The 15692-nt window shown below is 37.4% G+C and overlaps 3 protein-coding genes across 3 annotated transcripts in view; 1 reads left to right on the top strand and 2 right to left on the bottom strand.

Moving 5' to 3' along the window:
* Window positions 1-335: 335 nt before the first annotated feature.
* LOC108144219 lies at window positions 336-1327 on the bottom strand. Its single transcript, XM_017268895.2, has 2 exons — window positions 930-1327; window positions 336-797 (listed from the first exon to the last, which is right to left on the bottom strand). Exons 1-2 carry the CDS (start codon window positions 1308-1310, stop codon window positions 393-395), a joined length of 786 nt encoding a protein of 261 aa, XP_017124384.1. The 5' UTR covers window positions 1311-1327; the 3' UTR covers window positions 336-392.
* A 1028-nt stretch (window positions 1328-2355) lies between these two features.
* LOC108144186 (G8 domain-containing protein DDB_G0286311-like) lies at window positions 2356-3440 on the bottom strand. The gene is made up of 2 exons (XM_017268850.2): window positions 3019-3440; window positions 2356-2910 (listed from the first exon to the last, which is right to left on the bottom strand). Exons 1-2 carry the CDS (start codon window positions 3394-3396, stop codon window positions 2398-2400), a joined length of 891 nt encoding a protein of 296 aa, XP_017124339.1. The 5' UTR covers window positions 3397-3440; the 3' UTR covers window positions 2356-2397.
* A 6156-nt stretch (window positions 3441-9596) lies between these two features.
* The window catches only part of LOC108144867 (myb-like protein AA), a 31432-nt gene continuing 25336 nt past the window's right edge, over window positions 9597-15692 (top strand). The window contains exon 1 of the mRNA XM_017270018.2: window positions 9597-9828. Coding sequence (XP_017125507.1) covers window positions 9811-9828 — 18 coding nt within the window. The 5' untranslated portion in view covers window positions 9597-9810. The remainder of the gene's footprint in view (window positions 9829-15692) is intronic.

Below are 15692 nucleotides of genomic sequence, written 5' to 3'. Positions count from 1 at the left end.
ATAATCTCGCTTCATTATAGAATGAAGAAGCCATACTATATAGTTATGTAGGTCCACTTATTAATAAAGAAAGTGTTACTCTTTTCAAAACGAGATACTTTTCTACCTCAAGTTTATATATAATTGATTACTTTTTAAATAGGTTAAACTGAGTTAATCAAAAAGCTCTGTTATCTTTCTTTACCTCTATACAATTTAAATGCCAATAAAATCTTAAAAAGAATCAATTTGCCTTTTAAAAATATTATCTATACTCTATTGAACATTAATCAACCTTGCTTAAATCTTAACTACTACATAGTTTTTATCCACGATCAAAGGTAGGTATTGCAATGTTTTTTCTTTTAATTATACTTTTATTTATTCGTTTTTTTTTTAATATTCTTCACGTTTTAACCATTATGCTTGTAAGCATTGTACAGTTTGCTGCCCCATCGGTGCTTGCTGTGGGCACTGTTGCCTTCATTGGCTGCGAAATGGGAAATGGTCGAGGGTGAGATGGAAGATGAGCGGTCGGTTGTGGTTTCAGAGACCACGCGGGTGGTGCTGGTTGTGGTGGTTGGCCAGCTGGTGGTGCTCGAAGTGGTGGTGGTCTTATCCGGCACCGGAGTCAGGCCCAAAAGGCAACTCTGGAAGGACGCGTAGGACTCATCGGAGCGGATCTCGTAGTTCCTAGCCGAGGTGTTGCAGCAGAGTTCACGGGTATAAGCGATCTGCTCGATCTCCTGCGACAGGGCTCCATAGAATTCCGATGCGTTAAAGGCTACACTAGCCAACACTTTGGACGTCCTAACACCCTGAAATATTACATTGCATTTCATTTTAATTTCAAAGGTTCTTTGGGCTTTTAAAAATGGACTAAAAATGATTAGTTGTGCCCAACGCTACGTATATTTCCTTCTAAAATATTTAACTGTTTAATAACTTACTTCTTTGGCGTAGCAGTTAAGCGAGATCTGACTGTTATATTGGTCATCGCAGATATTGAGCATGTATTTGCAGGAGTAGGCGGTGGAGTTGCTCAGTTTCCAGACGACAGGATCGTACCGCGTTAGGGCTTCCTCTCGGCCGCCGTTGTACTTATCATGGCACTGGTTGTACTCCACCTCGTAAACCTCGTAGTCGGAGTTGAAGACGTCGTTGTAGTAGGCGAAGCAGGCCGCCGCCAATTGTGGGTTATTCCGTTGACTTTCACTAGTGGCACTCATAACCTCCATCATTCTCGAAGGACCAGAGATGAGGCTGGGATTTGCAAGGCAGGAACCGATGGCCACGGAGGCCAGCAGAATGGCGATGAGATGGGACTGCATGTTGCTTGCTCAACGGTTCGTCCGTAACTTGGTCTAAGCCGGCGAATGGCCGACGCTTTTATGGCAACCAAAAATACTTTATCTTGTTATTGATAGTAGTGATAGCAATCACTCTACACACCGGACATGGGACAATTTTTAAAAAATCAGCCGACAAAGTGAAAATCTACATTGCCCATCGGCCATCGATTATAGATCATTTAAATGCAGCCTTAGCCAAAATGAATGCAAATCGAATTAAATTAAAGTTCTTAATGCCAAAATCTGATGACATCATTGTTATAGTTCCAATCCCCTGCCATCTGACTTAGATAACCTAAAAATGGCCAGCAAAAAGTACCTCGACGGTGGGTGATTAAGAAAGAATTGTGATAATTTGACGTGCCTCTTAAAACTAATAGTAAAAGGGGGAATCCTAGCAAAACAATGGAAATTGCCAAACTTTCTGGTATTTTTACGAAGTCTGTCAATTACAGGAATTGACTTAATAAGGGACAGACACAGGTTAAAGGTAAAATTAATTTTGTTTACCCGAAGGTATTAGGGTCTTTTAAATGTTCATAAATTATTCAACACAACTTTAGGGTATATTTTTTTTTATATTTGTTTGCTGTTTATCTATTGAAATCGGATTGATTTTTATGAATTTTTTAGTATATATATTTGTATACCCTTTCCCGAAGGTATTTTAATTTCAGACCATTTCCGTTAAAATATTCGAGTCTCTCAGTTTTAAAGCTATGTGCATAAAACTTTTCCAAAAGTCATATTTTTTACAGTAAAATAAAAAAATATTTTTTTTTTGGTTAAAAGCTGCGTAGTATACTTGTATAATTTGGTTCTTTGATATTATTCAGCACAGTAAACTTAAAAAAACTTTTCTGTTATTTTCAAATGCCAAATATACCTTAGCGATAGTACATTTTTAGCAATCAAAAATGTTATTTGGAATCTATTAATGATCATAATTTCTTGCTTAAGCTTAACTTAACATGAATTTATTTTGTTCTTTATATACGATTTAATAAGTTAATTCTTTTATATGTATTTTTAGACAAATGCTCTTTATTTACAAGTTTTTCGTGTCTTAGCCAATATGCTTGAAAATATTGCTCAGTTTGTTTCCCCATCGGTGCTTGCTGTTGGCACTGTTGCTTCCATCGGCTCCGAAATGGGAAATGGTCGAGGGTAAGATGGTAGGTGGTAGGCCGGTTGTCGTTTTCTCATTGGATACAACTACCGCTGGTAGGGATGTGGTTGTGGTGGTTGGCAAGCTGGTGGTGCTCGAGGCGGTGGTGCTCGGGGTGGTGGTGCTCGGGGTGGTGGTGCTCGGGGTGGTGGTGCTCGGGGTGGTGGTGCTCGGGGTGGTGGTGCTCAGGGTGGTGGTGCTCGGGGGGATGGTGGGTACTGGAGTCAGACCAGCCAGACAACTCTGGAAGGCCTCGTACGAGTCACCGGAGCGGATCTCGTAGTTCCTGGCCGTGGTGTTGCAGCACAGATCACGTGTATAGCTGAGCTGCTCGACCTCCTGCACCAGGGCTCCATAGAAGTTCGAAGCATTGGAGGCCACACTGGTCAACTGCTTAGACATTTTTGGTCCCTATAAAGTTATATAAAATGTTGTATTAGTGTGTGGAATATTTAAACTTACGAAGCTAAACAAGATAAGTATTTTTCTTGTAACACATGATATTCTCAAGTAACTTACGTCACTGGCATAGCAGTTAAGCGCATTCTGACTGTTATTGTGGTTATCGCAGTCCAGCAAGTACATGCACGAGTCGAAGGTGGAGTTGCTCAGATCCCAGACGACAGGATCGTAACGCTCCAGGACCTCCTCGCGGCCCCCATTGAACTTTTCATGGCACTGGTTGTACTCCACCTCGTACGTAGCGTAGTCGGAGTTGAAGACGTCGTTGTAGTAGGCGAAGCAGGCCGCCGCCAATTGTGGGTTATTCCGCTGGTTTTCACTAGTGGCCCTCATTATCTCCATCATCCTGGAGGGTCCAGAGATGAGGCTGGGATTGGCGAGGCAGGAGCCAATGGCCACGGAGGCCAGCAGGATGGCGATGAGTTGGGACTGCATGTTGCTTGCTCAACGGTTCGTTCGTAACTTGGTCTTAACTGGCGAATGGCCAACGCTTTTATGGCATCCAAAAATACTCAGGAGCTGCCAAAGCTAAGCGATCGCCGGAGCTTTTCTCATATCTTGATGTTGATAGCGAGTATCAATAATGCAATCACCCTACACATCGGACTTGGGCTACCTACCTAAATACACTTCCTTGGACAATCTATAAACAATCAGCCCGCGACAAACTGAAAATCTAGATCTGGAGTGAATCGTCATCGCACATATCGGCCATCGTTTAGAGGTCATTCGTTTGTTGCCCTAGCCGAAATGATTGGAAGTCTAATTATATACGAGTTTTTAATGCGAAAATCCTCTGATATCAATGCTATCGCGCCAATCCCCCGCCGTCTGGTTTGCATAACCCAAAATTGGCCAACAAAAAGCACCTTGAGGTTGGGTGAGTAAGAACAAATTGCGGCATTTCTTAATACTAATGCTAAAATGGGAGCCCTAACAAAGCAATACAACGGAAATTGCAGAACATTCCGATTTTTTTTTAATTTTGCAATCTCAGCCAGTTTCCATGAATTGGTTTAATAGGTTTTTTCGGGTAGATAGGACAACAAATGATTGTCTATTTTATATATTGATTCTTGAAACTCTTGGGCTGCAGAACAATGGAGGTCATTTTTAAATATTTCCGCACTAAATAAATAATTTTGTTTACTCAAAGGTCGAATAAAACTATTTAATATTCGTTTATTTATTCATCTTTTATAATTACTTGCTGTTTTTTCATATCTAACATTTTTTTTATTAAAAAAAAATAACATTATAACTTAAAAAATAGATTTGCCTATGTGTGAAGGCTTTTAGCTGTCGAGGCGAAATTAAGTGAATTGATGAAGTGACTAAATAACAATTGAAAGCCGTAAATAAACAAAAGTTACGAGGACATTTAGATAACATACTTAAGCTTAGTAGTTTATGGGGAATCTTTTGACTAAATACAAAGCCACAATATTATTTTACATTGAAAACTAAAATGGTTCAGATGATAGAAGAATACTTTTTTTGAATGATTAGTTGAAGTTAATAGGCTGTTTAAGTAATGGGTACTGAGATATATTTTTGTATGCAAATCTAATCTGATTTAAAGGCTTGCCAAAATATAGGTTACGAGAATGGTGTCGCATTAAAACAAAAAAAAAATACTCGGTTAGGCAAACTAAACGTCATCGAATGTAGATAACGTTTAGAGCCACTCCTACAACTGAGCTGATAAAAAATTTCAATTTTCATTATCGATGTAATTAAAAATCGAATTTTGCACTCCCCCTTTTACTTGTTTGTTTTTATAGAGTACCCACAACGCAATAGCAAAGAAAGTTAGAGTAGGTATAACATTAAAGGAGGCCGCCTGTTTCTTGAAAGTGCCAATATATTGACACTTACATGGTGCGAGGTCCTGTATTTTCCCTAAGAAACATAACTGGAAATTGTATTTATGGTTTTCTTTGCCGGCTCGTGGTCATGTATTTGTTGTGAAAAATTAAAGACTGGGTTTTTAAAATATTTCATACGACCGTCTTTACGGAAAATTCCTAAAACGTCTGCACCGTTCAAACCTGGTGTCTTGTACTGAGTACTTGAAGTAATTGCAAATTAAAAAACTGTAGAATATTAAGTTTCCAACAATAAGGATGATAATTCAATTATACCCAATTCTTTCAAAACAAACGCAAACGAAGCCCGGGGCCTATGATTAATTTTATTTACCTGCCACTGCAGGTATGCAGCTCAGTTCCTCAGCTGTCGCTGGCTCTTCTTCTGGCTGAACTGCATACTAAGCAGTCCTTCAAATGCTTTTCTTCTGCAACGGAAATATGCACACTGCAAAAAAATGTTAAAATGACTTTCGAACCATAGAGACCTAATCTTAAATTCAAATTTTTTCATTAAGCAAAAAGGTTTTGTCTTAAAATTTTTTTACATTTTAGAGAATATATATATTTCTTCTAATATATTGCTTTTTTCACAAAGAGTTTTAAAACACGGAATCAAAAAAAAAATATATATATATATCTTAAAAAGGTATGTAGGGAATGGCTTTTTCTCCCAGTGTAGAAACTTGCCTCGCAGTTCATTTCCCCTCAGGGCTGTCAGGACGAAATGAAGTCGAGTAGCGTCTGCCGACTTTCGGTTCCGTTGAGTTGCGTACTTTGAGAGGAGCAGGGAATGGGGAGAAGCAGCCGCTGATGGATTGTCAGACGGGGGACGAGCCGTTAAATGGCGCACAAATAAGTGTAATTGTTTTGTAAATGGCCCCGTAGTAAAACAATTTCCAATGCCACTTGGCGCCGGTCTTCTGTCAGCCAGCTGGCAACTCACTTGTACTCGTTCGCCTTGCACTTGAGTGTGCCCGAAGAAAAATCACCTGGCGTATTGGGTATCGTTTAATTTACAACACCCACTTCTTTTGGCCTGTCAACTCAAAAGTAATTTTTGCAGCGATATGGACGGAAAAAAAGCACATGGTCTAAGTGACTAATTAACCATAGGCAGACATAAATCAATAAAAATAGTCAGGAAATTTGATAACATAATTATCAGAGCCAAATTGCCAGCAAATTGGGTGGTTTCCTGTTCACTGGAAGTTTCTTTACGAAAGCCTTTTTAATAATGCAATTGCGAAATATTATATTATATTATAATTATGGTTGACATTCATAAAAAAATGTATTTAAATAAAAAACCATAAGTAAATGCGGATAACGTTCATTTTAAATCTGGATTTAAATCCCAAGATATAAAAAAATAAAAATTAAAAATAAGATACAAATTTATATATATGAAGGCCAAGATTTTGCCATCAAGATATCATTCAGGAAATGCCGGTTAAAGAAAGCTAACGACAACAACTGCACGACCTGCTTATCGCAACCACATTTATACGTCATTAAATATTGATAGGGGACTTCTCCTTTGGCCAACAAAAATACACAGATAACGATTTCGGATAGCAATAATGAGTTGGTAATTAAAAAGCGAATAGAATTCTGCCCTTTAGCATTTTCAACGAATGGCGGGACACAGAAACCCAATGAACATTATTAGATTAATTTAGCAACCTTTCGCCACATTACGTATACGTACTGATGTCACTGTCCATTATTACTGTTATTATTATAAACTAGGAACACTGCAATAACAGAGCCGTATTTTACGATTGTCATAACAAGAAGCGAAAGCAATTAAAGGAGACGCAGGGCTGGCTATACTATATACACGGAGATATAAATATACTCTATATCCGGCATACACATCAGCCATAAAGTTGAGCGAGCTGGACACGCTGTAACTTTATGGGGAGCGCGTGAAATTCAATTAAAAGCCATGTTCGATATTAGTTACAATATTCGAGGGGCCACAGATATAGAGATAGATATATAGAGAGCGTGGCCGAGTCATAAACGGGAACTTATTGAATAAAATTGAAGGGCAGTGGCAATGGCAGTGGCAATCAGCCGCCAAAACCCCGATAAGCATGCGTGTAAGTGTCGGGAATATAGGGAATAGTTTTGTGTGATTTATGCTCCACCGGAGCATTCCGGTGGGCGATTTGATTGCCCCTAAATGCGGCGCACCCAATGTGGCTGCGAATGTGAATTTGGCCATGGATGTGCGTCACTCACCATAAAGATTACACGTTGATTACGATCCCGTCATCTTTAATCATACGCATGCAACAAAATTCGACTGACTAGCTGCAGGACCGCGAAATTAATTAAAGCAATGCCAGGATTTAATGAACTGGTCCTTGTCTCTGGTGTAAATTACAGTGGGTCAGGGAAAGCTGGGTCAAAGAAAAACATCCCCAGTAATTAAAATGCTCTCGTATACGAAGAAATAGTATTTTTTAATTGCTTCACAGAAATGTTGGGTGAAAACAGAACTACGCAACAAACCCTGTTGTGCATTCATTGCACAAAAAACAAACAAAACTTTATGGAAAAACAGGAATCTGCATAAATAAATATAGAAAGCGAGAAGAAACCACAAGGCATGACCGCAGAAAATATACATACAACATACACAAAAGCTGCAAAAGTTTTGGCCACTATTTGATAAACTTTAAGATGTCAAAGTCCAGAGGAAAATGGGAAATGGGAAATAGGCGGGGAAAAGCCAGCTGGCAGCGTTATAGACTAAGTAAATGTCCGAAAACGAAATGAGTGAGGAGCGACAGAGTCGAAAAGCCACAAGAAGCCAAAGGAGGGACATTAAAAAGGAGTCAACAATGGAAGGAAACTGGCCAGCAGCAGATGAGGACTTCGCATAAAAAATGGAAGCTCCGAGGACCTCGGAAAAAATAGTGCTCTCAGACTGGGCAATATCAAGCAGCAGACTCAGACTTTTACTCTGAATGAGGGTAGCAGCAAGCCAAACAAATGTAAAGTTTATTAGATCGGAGGGAAAATGGGGCCAATAATGGCACCGACAACGTCACATCGCCATCTGCAGAATGCAATAAAAGCGTTTAACCCGAAAGCAAACGCTCTGCAAATATGTGAAGCAGCTATGAAAAATGCTCAGCGCTCCCAAGGAAATGGAAAATGTGGAAAAGCCAACAGAGGGAAACTCTATCTGTGGAAAGAAAAATTTCTTTAATATGTTTAAATGCTTCTAAAAATTGTTTATAATTAATAGGATTAAGTATGAACTATATAAATATCTTAGGCATGTTTAAATGCTTTTAAAAATAATTTATAATATATAAATACCTGATATTCCGCTTTAAATATATCTTAATATTATATATGAAGAAAACTACTTTTAAATTTTTAATTATAATTTTTTTAAGAACTCATTGCTTAAATAGGTGCAAGTTTTGAAGAGCAAAGAAAAGGCAAGAGCAAGCCGAATGCCACAAATATAGTTAGGTGGAATTCAAAACAGAAATAGAGACAAAATAAAAAACTTCGTTTGATTTATTTCTCTTTGGTTATGTATTTGACAAAAGAGAGTCAAGAAATATGAGAATTTATTGATTGTATTAATTAAAAACTTCAAAACCAGTATTTGTGTATTGGTCTGCAAAAAACAAATCCTAGTTTGTTCATCAGTTGTTGAAATATTTGAAACTTAAAGCCAAATCGATGGGTATGCCAATAGTAAATCGCTTTAATGCGTTCTGAACTGCGTCAGCGTGGAAATTGCTACACGGTGGTACTTTTGTTGTACTTTTACGGCAGTGACTGGTTGTTTGTTGTAGCTTGTTCCGATATGTCAGGGAGTTAGTTTCATGTTATGCCCATAAATCAAGCCGAAAATTCAAATGTTATCAGCGCGGCGGGATATTCCAATGCACTGTTTGTGGGTGAGTCTTCCTGTCCCGCTCGTTCTATCTCTCTCTCTCTCTCTCTCTCAGTCCTATCCCCGTCTCTTTCTGCCAGCCTGTATGTGTGTGTGTGTGTGTTGATAAGCAAACTGCCACTGCTCAGTTATTTGCCATTTTTATGTTGGTATGTATGCACTCTACTACTATATAATTTCGCTGATGACGACGGCGACGTCCAGCTTTATCCTTCTTACAGTGGAGCCACACTATGGGTCACAAAAATGGCAGTCAAAATATAGAGCACTAAATCAAGAAATATTGGATTTAGGCTTTACTTTGAATTATAATTAAGCTATCTAGTATTATATTTAGGTAATTAGTATGATTTTTCGATACGTGTGTATTTTTTTAACATTTTATTTAAATTGAAGATAAATACTTAACTGGTTGTTTTAAAAAAAACAACAATAATGGTTTTACAATATAGTTTCGAGACTATAAATGTTAATTTAAAGAAAAACGGCGATGAACTTTAATGTTATTTTTTCAAAAACTGTCCCTTTGTTTGCTTTCAACAATTTCTGTGATATATTATTTTCTATTAAGCCTTAGCTGGAAAGTATTGTTTTTGCAAGAAGTGCTATTCGTTTGACCACCCCTGTATTTACAAGAGGTGATAGTTGACTAATTAGTTAGAGCGTTCCGCTGGCTTTTCCGCTACCACTGACAATCGCTCTGCTATGTATATACTCCTATAACAGGTGGCATATCTAACAATAGCATCGCCCGTGGCGCTTCACCAGTTGCCACTTCTGGGCCAGATTATAAATGGCCAAGCATCTGTTGGCTAGTGGCTCATTCGCTCCAAGCCCGAAAAGAAACGCGTCGCGATCGCTCCGAACGGTCCGTGTAAAGTAGCATAAATTTGTTTCAGTGTCGGCCTTATATGGAAATTACTTGTGCTGCAACGGAATATGAAACAAGAATCTGCCAGTTGCCTATGAGAAATCCCCCTGAGTGCCCACGCTCGACCCCCCTTAAAAATTCCCAAAAATTTGTAAAAAAGGCTTTTGCTGACGCTTACCATGTGTTCCAAAGAATTGGTAAGTACAAATTGTCTGTAAAGGAAAAGAAAAATAAAAATAGGAGACTTACAATTTTGGTAAAATGTTCGTTGGAAATGCATATATTCTCCACTGAGAAACGTATATAACACATAAATTAAAATCAGCTTAGAAATATTTGATGGAAAGTAAACTCTTATCCTGAAGAACTTTTTATAGGCTGTATAACGAAATATATAAAATTCTTTAATAAAAAAAATGAGAGACAGAAAATGTGAAATTCCCTTTTTTCAATGTAAATATAAATTTTCCTTTTAACTTAACTTTTTTGTTGTGTCACTGTATATTTGAAAGTAAACTCTCAACCTTAAAAAAAATTCTAAGAAAAAAATAAAGTACTATGATATTATTTAAAAAAAAATGTGATTTTAAATTTTGTCAATTTAAGTGTAATTTCAAAATTTAATTTTTTTGTGTAAGTTTGATTTTTTTCTGGGTATTTTGCGTAATTTTCGTTTTGCTGTTTTGGATAGCCAACATAATTCGGTGCGCAATTTAAAGTTTCCTTACAAGGATGCATGGGCCACTGCAGTATCCTGTGAAGCGAAGCTGTAGGGACGAAGGAACATACATGAGCTTGGATCTCTGGCAATATGCAAACTGCAAACAGTAATTGAATTAATGCCATGAGCCAAACGAAATGTTGACCGAACCCACACACTCACACACAGAAAGCAGCTGTGCACACAGAGGCAGCCAGAAATGGTTTGAAAATTGGAAATTAACAAAAAGCAAGCGGAAAAAGCGCTGGCACAAATTTAGCTGAAAATCCGACAAGGGAAAAAAAGCCAGCCAAGAGGATGGGTGTGTGATGGGTGGGTGATGGGTGGGTAATGGGTGTGTATTGTGTGTGCATGTTTCGTGTTGCTGCTGTTGTTCGGGCAGCATGCGAATTAGTGTTGCCACTCGACACTTTGTCCTGTCCGAAAATCTCAGCCAGAGGACGAAAACGAGGACGACTGACAGGCGGCCATCAGCCGAGAAAAGCTAGCACTTTTCTTTCGAGTGCAGTGGGCCATTTTCCCACTTTCCCAATTTCCCACTTTCCAGTACCCAACTTTTGAATGCTTAACGTGTCACTTGGCCGCCTCAGAGTGTCGGCATGCAACTCGGCCAGCTGCAAAAATATGCAAATTAGACATCAAAAATGCTTTAATGAAAATTCTGCCTGCGGCGCAAAAAGAAAGAAACCCACGCTGCAAAAAGTGTGAGCTCTTACAACTAATGTACATTTCTTGCTCAGAAACTTTATGCCACCAGCCATGGCTAGCTGGCCAAATAGATTTCGCATTTTGTGATGGCCGGATGCTGATTAAACTGGGCCATAAATCGTTCAGCCATTGACAGCTGGCCATGACATATGGCCGTCCTCGGGCAAAGTCGTTCGCTAATTATCATAAAAGTGACACTGATCTGAGACTATCAAGGGATTAAATAGCCGAGTTGCCGAGCTGCCGATAACTGAAAAATATAAGTTTGTTTATTTCAATTTAAATGCGATGCCCGTACAGAAAGTTAATTCACTTGGTTAACCAATTAACTGCTATGGCCATAACAATCGCATCGCATGGGCAAATTAAATAAATTTTGCAATTAAAAGTTGCCCTCTTCGTAAGCATTTGTCAACGCAAATAAGCGTAAATTAAGTTTATTTTGCTTCTGCATTTTTTCTATTTTCTCAACGCTACTACGAATACCCATCCCATGGTGTTTTCTATTTCCAGTTGTTTTGTTGTGACTGTGCTTCCTACGACCAATGATTGTCTCTGTTGGTTTTGCTTTCTATACCCTTAAAAAGACATTTCAAGTTGTGCCAGCAACTTGGAAGAAACACAGGAAAGCACTTTAAACTGCAAGATGAAATATTGTTTGTTACCCACAATATAATAGATGAGTTTCGACAATACTATTTCAAATTTCTGATACTTATGGGGTATTAAATAAATTTCAAAAGTTCACTAGTAAAGATGTATATAAATTCAAAAATTATGGTATTCAAACAATTCTTAATAATAACCTACGCAAAAATTAAGGGCGTTTCAAAAAGGTAATGGAGTTGTGAAATCTTAATCCCATTGTTTTTGGTTTACAAATTAATTTATTGCTTACAACAAAATTTAACTTACAATATGTACTTTAATTTCGTGAAAACATCTTATGCTGTTTCTAAAATATTGGAATTCATATTATTTTATTTATTTTTTTGTGTTTTTGTTATTGTAATTTAAAAAGTGATTTTAACTCTTTTTAAAAGCATACAAGAAAAGCAAGGAAGATTTTGCTTTTAATTCCCTTCTTAGAAATTTTTTTTATACACATATTATATTTGATTTAGTAATTCATTTATTGATCACTAACAAAATTTAACTTTTGCAATTGGATTATGTACTTTAATTTAATGAAAACTTATAAAATGTCACTAAAATATTGGGATACATGTTTACAATTTTGTTGATTTATATTTTCTATTTTTAATTTAATAAGTGAAAAACTTTATACTTTGAGATTTTACTTAGTAAATGCTAGACTGACACCAAAACACATTTATATTTTAGAAGCATAGAAGAAATGGTTGGAAGATGTTGCATTCAATTCCCCTTTAATTAAGCAAAGGCCAAGACCTGCAATGCAAAAGGGTATCCAATGACTCGCCATTAAAACCTCCAATTGAAGTTTCCATTTTATTTTGTTTGGTAAACGGGTAGCACCGCAATACAAGGATGGCAAGTGCAGCTTCCGTTGGAACTAAAACGGAAACAGAAGCTGAGTCAGAAACTGAACTGAAACTGAAACTCAAACGGCAGCCGATGTGACTGTGACTGTAGCTCACAGTCGCATTTCATGTTGTTTTAATTACTTTCTGATTTATTTAACGTGGCACCAAGAGGGGCACATGGGTGCCACATTGTTGACTATAATTAGTTGCATTGTCACCTGAATGCAGCCAAATGAAATGGCAAATAGAAGGAAAACAAAAACATGTCCCCAATTTCGCCGGGCCAAGCTGAAACATGAGCTCGCATAAAATGTGTTCAAACAGCGAAATTATATTTACATTATTTAAGTGCAGTGACAAGAATTTCAACGGAAATTTCGAGGCCAAAACAACAACGAAATGGTTTTCATCCAGAATTAAATAAGCCTCTAGTTAGCGTGCAAAATTTTGTTTGTCGTTTCAGGTAATTTTAGAGCATTATGCCCCGAAATTAGAGCGGCATTTTCAATGTTTATTATTTTAACCATGCTTGCTGTGGCCTTTTCCATTATTATTTCGCCTGACTTTCACAAAGACCGTAGCTTAACGAGATGCAAAAGCATAGCTCTTTACATTAGATATAGAACAAATTGCATGATTAGCAGTCGGTCCATATTTTAAACATTCATGAACACCCAAAACCAGGAAAACATGTCGGTTAAATAAATTAAATGGGGGAAAATTGCATCCAATCTGAGTGGTCATGTTTTGGCAGTGAAATGTAAAACAGTTTTTCATTCAATAAGCCATAAGCTGTGCAAAGTAGCCAACCTTAAAATGCATGTTCGTTTTATGTTTTGTAATTGTACAGGTTTTGTTTTTGAAAACAAAAACATTTATAGCTAGAGATGTTGTATTAGCATTAGCAGTTTTACTAATTAAAAGTCGAGATAAGCTAGTCAAATTTTTGGCTTAAATTGAAATGCTTCCAAATTGTTTACTAATTTGCTGCATGTAAATCTTTAAGACGAAGTATCAGAAAATTTACAAGCAAGTTTACAATCACAGATAAGTGTGCCGGGATTTTGCAAAATACAAATCATTTTCCCTTCCTTCTTTAAAACAGGAAACATTTGTCCAGCAAATAAGTTGACCTGATCAAGTGAACCAAGCCAAAACCACAAATTGCAGCTCATTAATTTGCTTGCACAATTAACGAGAGTTCCGGTGCTTGACATAATTAAAATTGTTTTTAGTTGAAAGGATGATTTTGGGGTAATCAACTTTCTCACCCGGAAACGAACTTAATTTAGGCCACAAAGAGGTTTTTCTGTTGCCATGACAATAATGCTAATTAAATGCAACTAAAGTTGCACACCCTAAAACACTTTGCTATGAACTGTAAAATAATAACGAAACTCTCTTATTCGCCCAGTTTCCATTTTCACCTTGGCAACTGGCACAACAAAAGTTAACCGAAAAAAATGCATATTGCATGCGTGCTCAAAAATTAATTGGAATGCAAATGCAGTGGCCAAAGTTGCACTTTAATTACCCCCTTTTTTCGAGGGCCGAAAGCGCCATAATTATGGCCTGAAAGGGGGTCCTGCAACAGTTCGTATCGTGGCTACAATTACACAAACTAATGCCGTTTAATTAAGTTCACACGTGCCACAATTAAATCTTCAAAGCTAATTGATGAGCGTGTTTGTATGTGTGAGTGTGTGTTTCTGTGTGCTTGTGTGTGAGAAGGACATTGGATTTATGGTACATCGGTTTTTTTTAAACGCCGAACAATCTCACGTAGTCAGCAAACGACAAACAAATAAACGAAGGAGTAGCAAAAGGTGTACGACGAATCGTGTTGGGAAATCATAAATAGTTTTTCCCCTGTCCGAAAACGAATCCTTCCCAACCGAATTAGCCTAAGCTGGATTACGCCAGTGATGCTTATGATTTTTTTTTAGCTAGGTTATGTTCTTAGTACTCTGTTGGATAAAAAAAAACTTATATATTGATATTAATAAAAATATTAACAACAGCATAAAACGTCTGTAAATAAACATAGTATTTCATGAGATATAATTTGTCTATAGTCTAGCCCTTTTAAAGAGTTCCTCTATATAAAATTTCTTAGTATAATACATTACTAATAAACAAATTAATTGTTTAAGGTTTAAATAAGTTATATAATAAACCATGTTTGGGTAATATTAAATATTTAGAGCATCAGTAGATTACTTTCAGGACACATTTTTTAAAACAAAACTTTTAATTTTTGTTTTTTTGGGTATACATATCTTAGGTACATTAGTTTCTAAATTGGTATACTCATCATCATGCGAATTCCAAATATTTGGCACGTTCGCTCCTCGAAGTGGGCGTGACAACTTGAGTTACGTTACTTTTCGAAATGGGGCGGGGCGGATTCGAAAATTATTTAGCAAATTAACAGGCTGACAAGTCAACTGTGTGTGCTGGAGCTGTGTGCTATGCTGTGTGTATGCATTCGTAAGTGGCTGACGTGGGTCCAAGGGCTATGTGACCGGATTGCCAACAGGCGGAAAACTTATGGATGGCCGGCACGCAATTGCTTACCTTGGCCAAGAAAGTTGGCCCAAATGGGGGTGGGCCATTAAAGTAATTCTCCTGCCGTTTGTTTTGCGAATTTCGGTATTTTGTTTCGGTCTTTGGTTTTGTCGGCTCAAACCACCTGGAATCCCATTCGTGTTGTTGCACTTTGCAGTGTCCAAATATTTTGGTTGCGTCTGAGACCGCAATGCAAACACACAGAGCGTTTATTATGTGTATGTCTCGGCTTAATGTCCTGTTAAAGCCAGCTTAGACTGGGATAAGCCCACATTTACAAGTGGAGGATGGGAAGAGAGGAGTGGCTCACTGTTGCTGCCACTGAAGCTCCATAATGAAGTTGCTTCTTAATAATTATTATAATTAAAGCCAGTCTGAACGAATTCATTTGCATGCGTTGGTAAGTCGCAGAAAAAACATGCACAATATAATGAGATTTTCAATTACAGAGAAAATAATATTTACCAAATCTTAAAGTCTCTCAAAATCATAAATCAAATCAGCTTGGAAGTATTACTGGGATATATAAGTAATTGCCTAAATCTAGTTAGCCAAAATA

This window comes from Drosophila elegans, unplaced genomic scaffold (genome assembly GCF_018152505.1).
Source record: "Drosophila elegans isolate 14027-0461.03 unplaced genomic scaffold, ASM1815250v1 contig_183, whole genome shotgun sequence".
NCBI lineage: Eukaryota > Metazoa > Arthropoda > Insecta > Diptera > Drosophilidae > Drosophila > Drosophila elegans.
The sequence above is the reverse complement of the archived record's forward strand: the minus strand, read 5'-3'. Positions and strand labels throughout refer to the sequence as shown.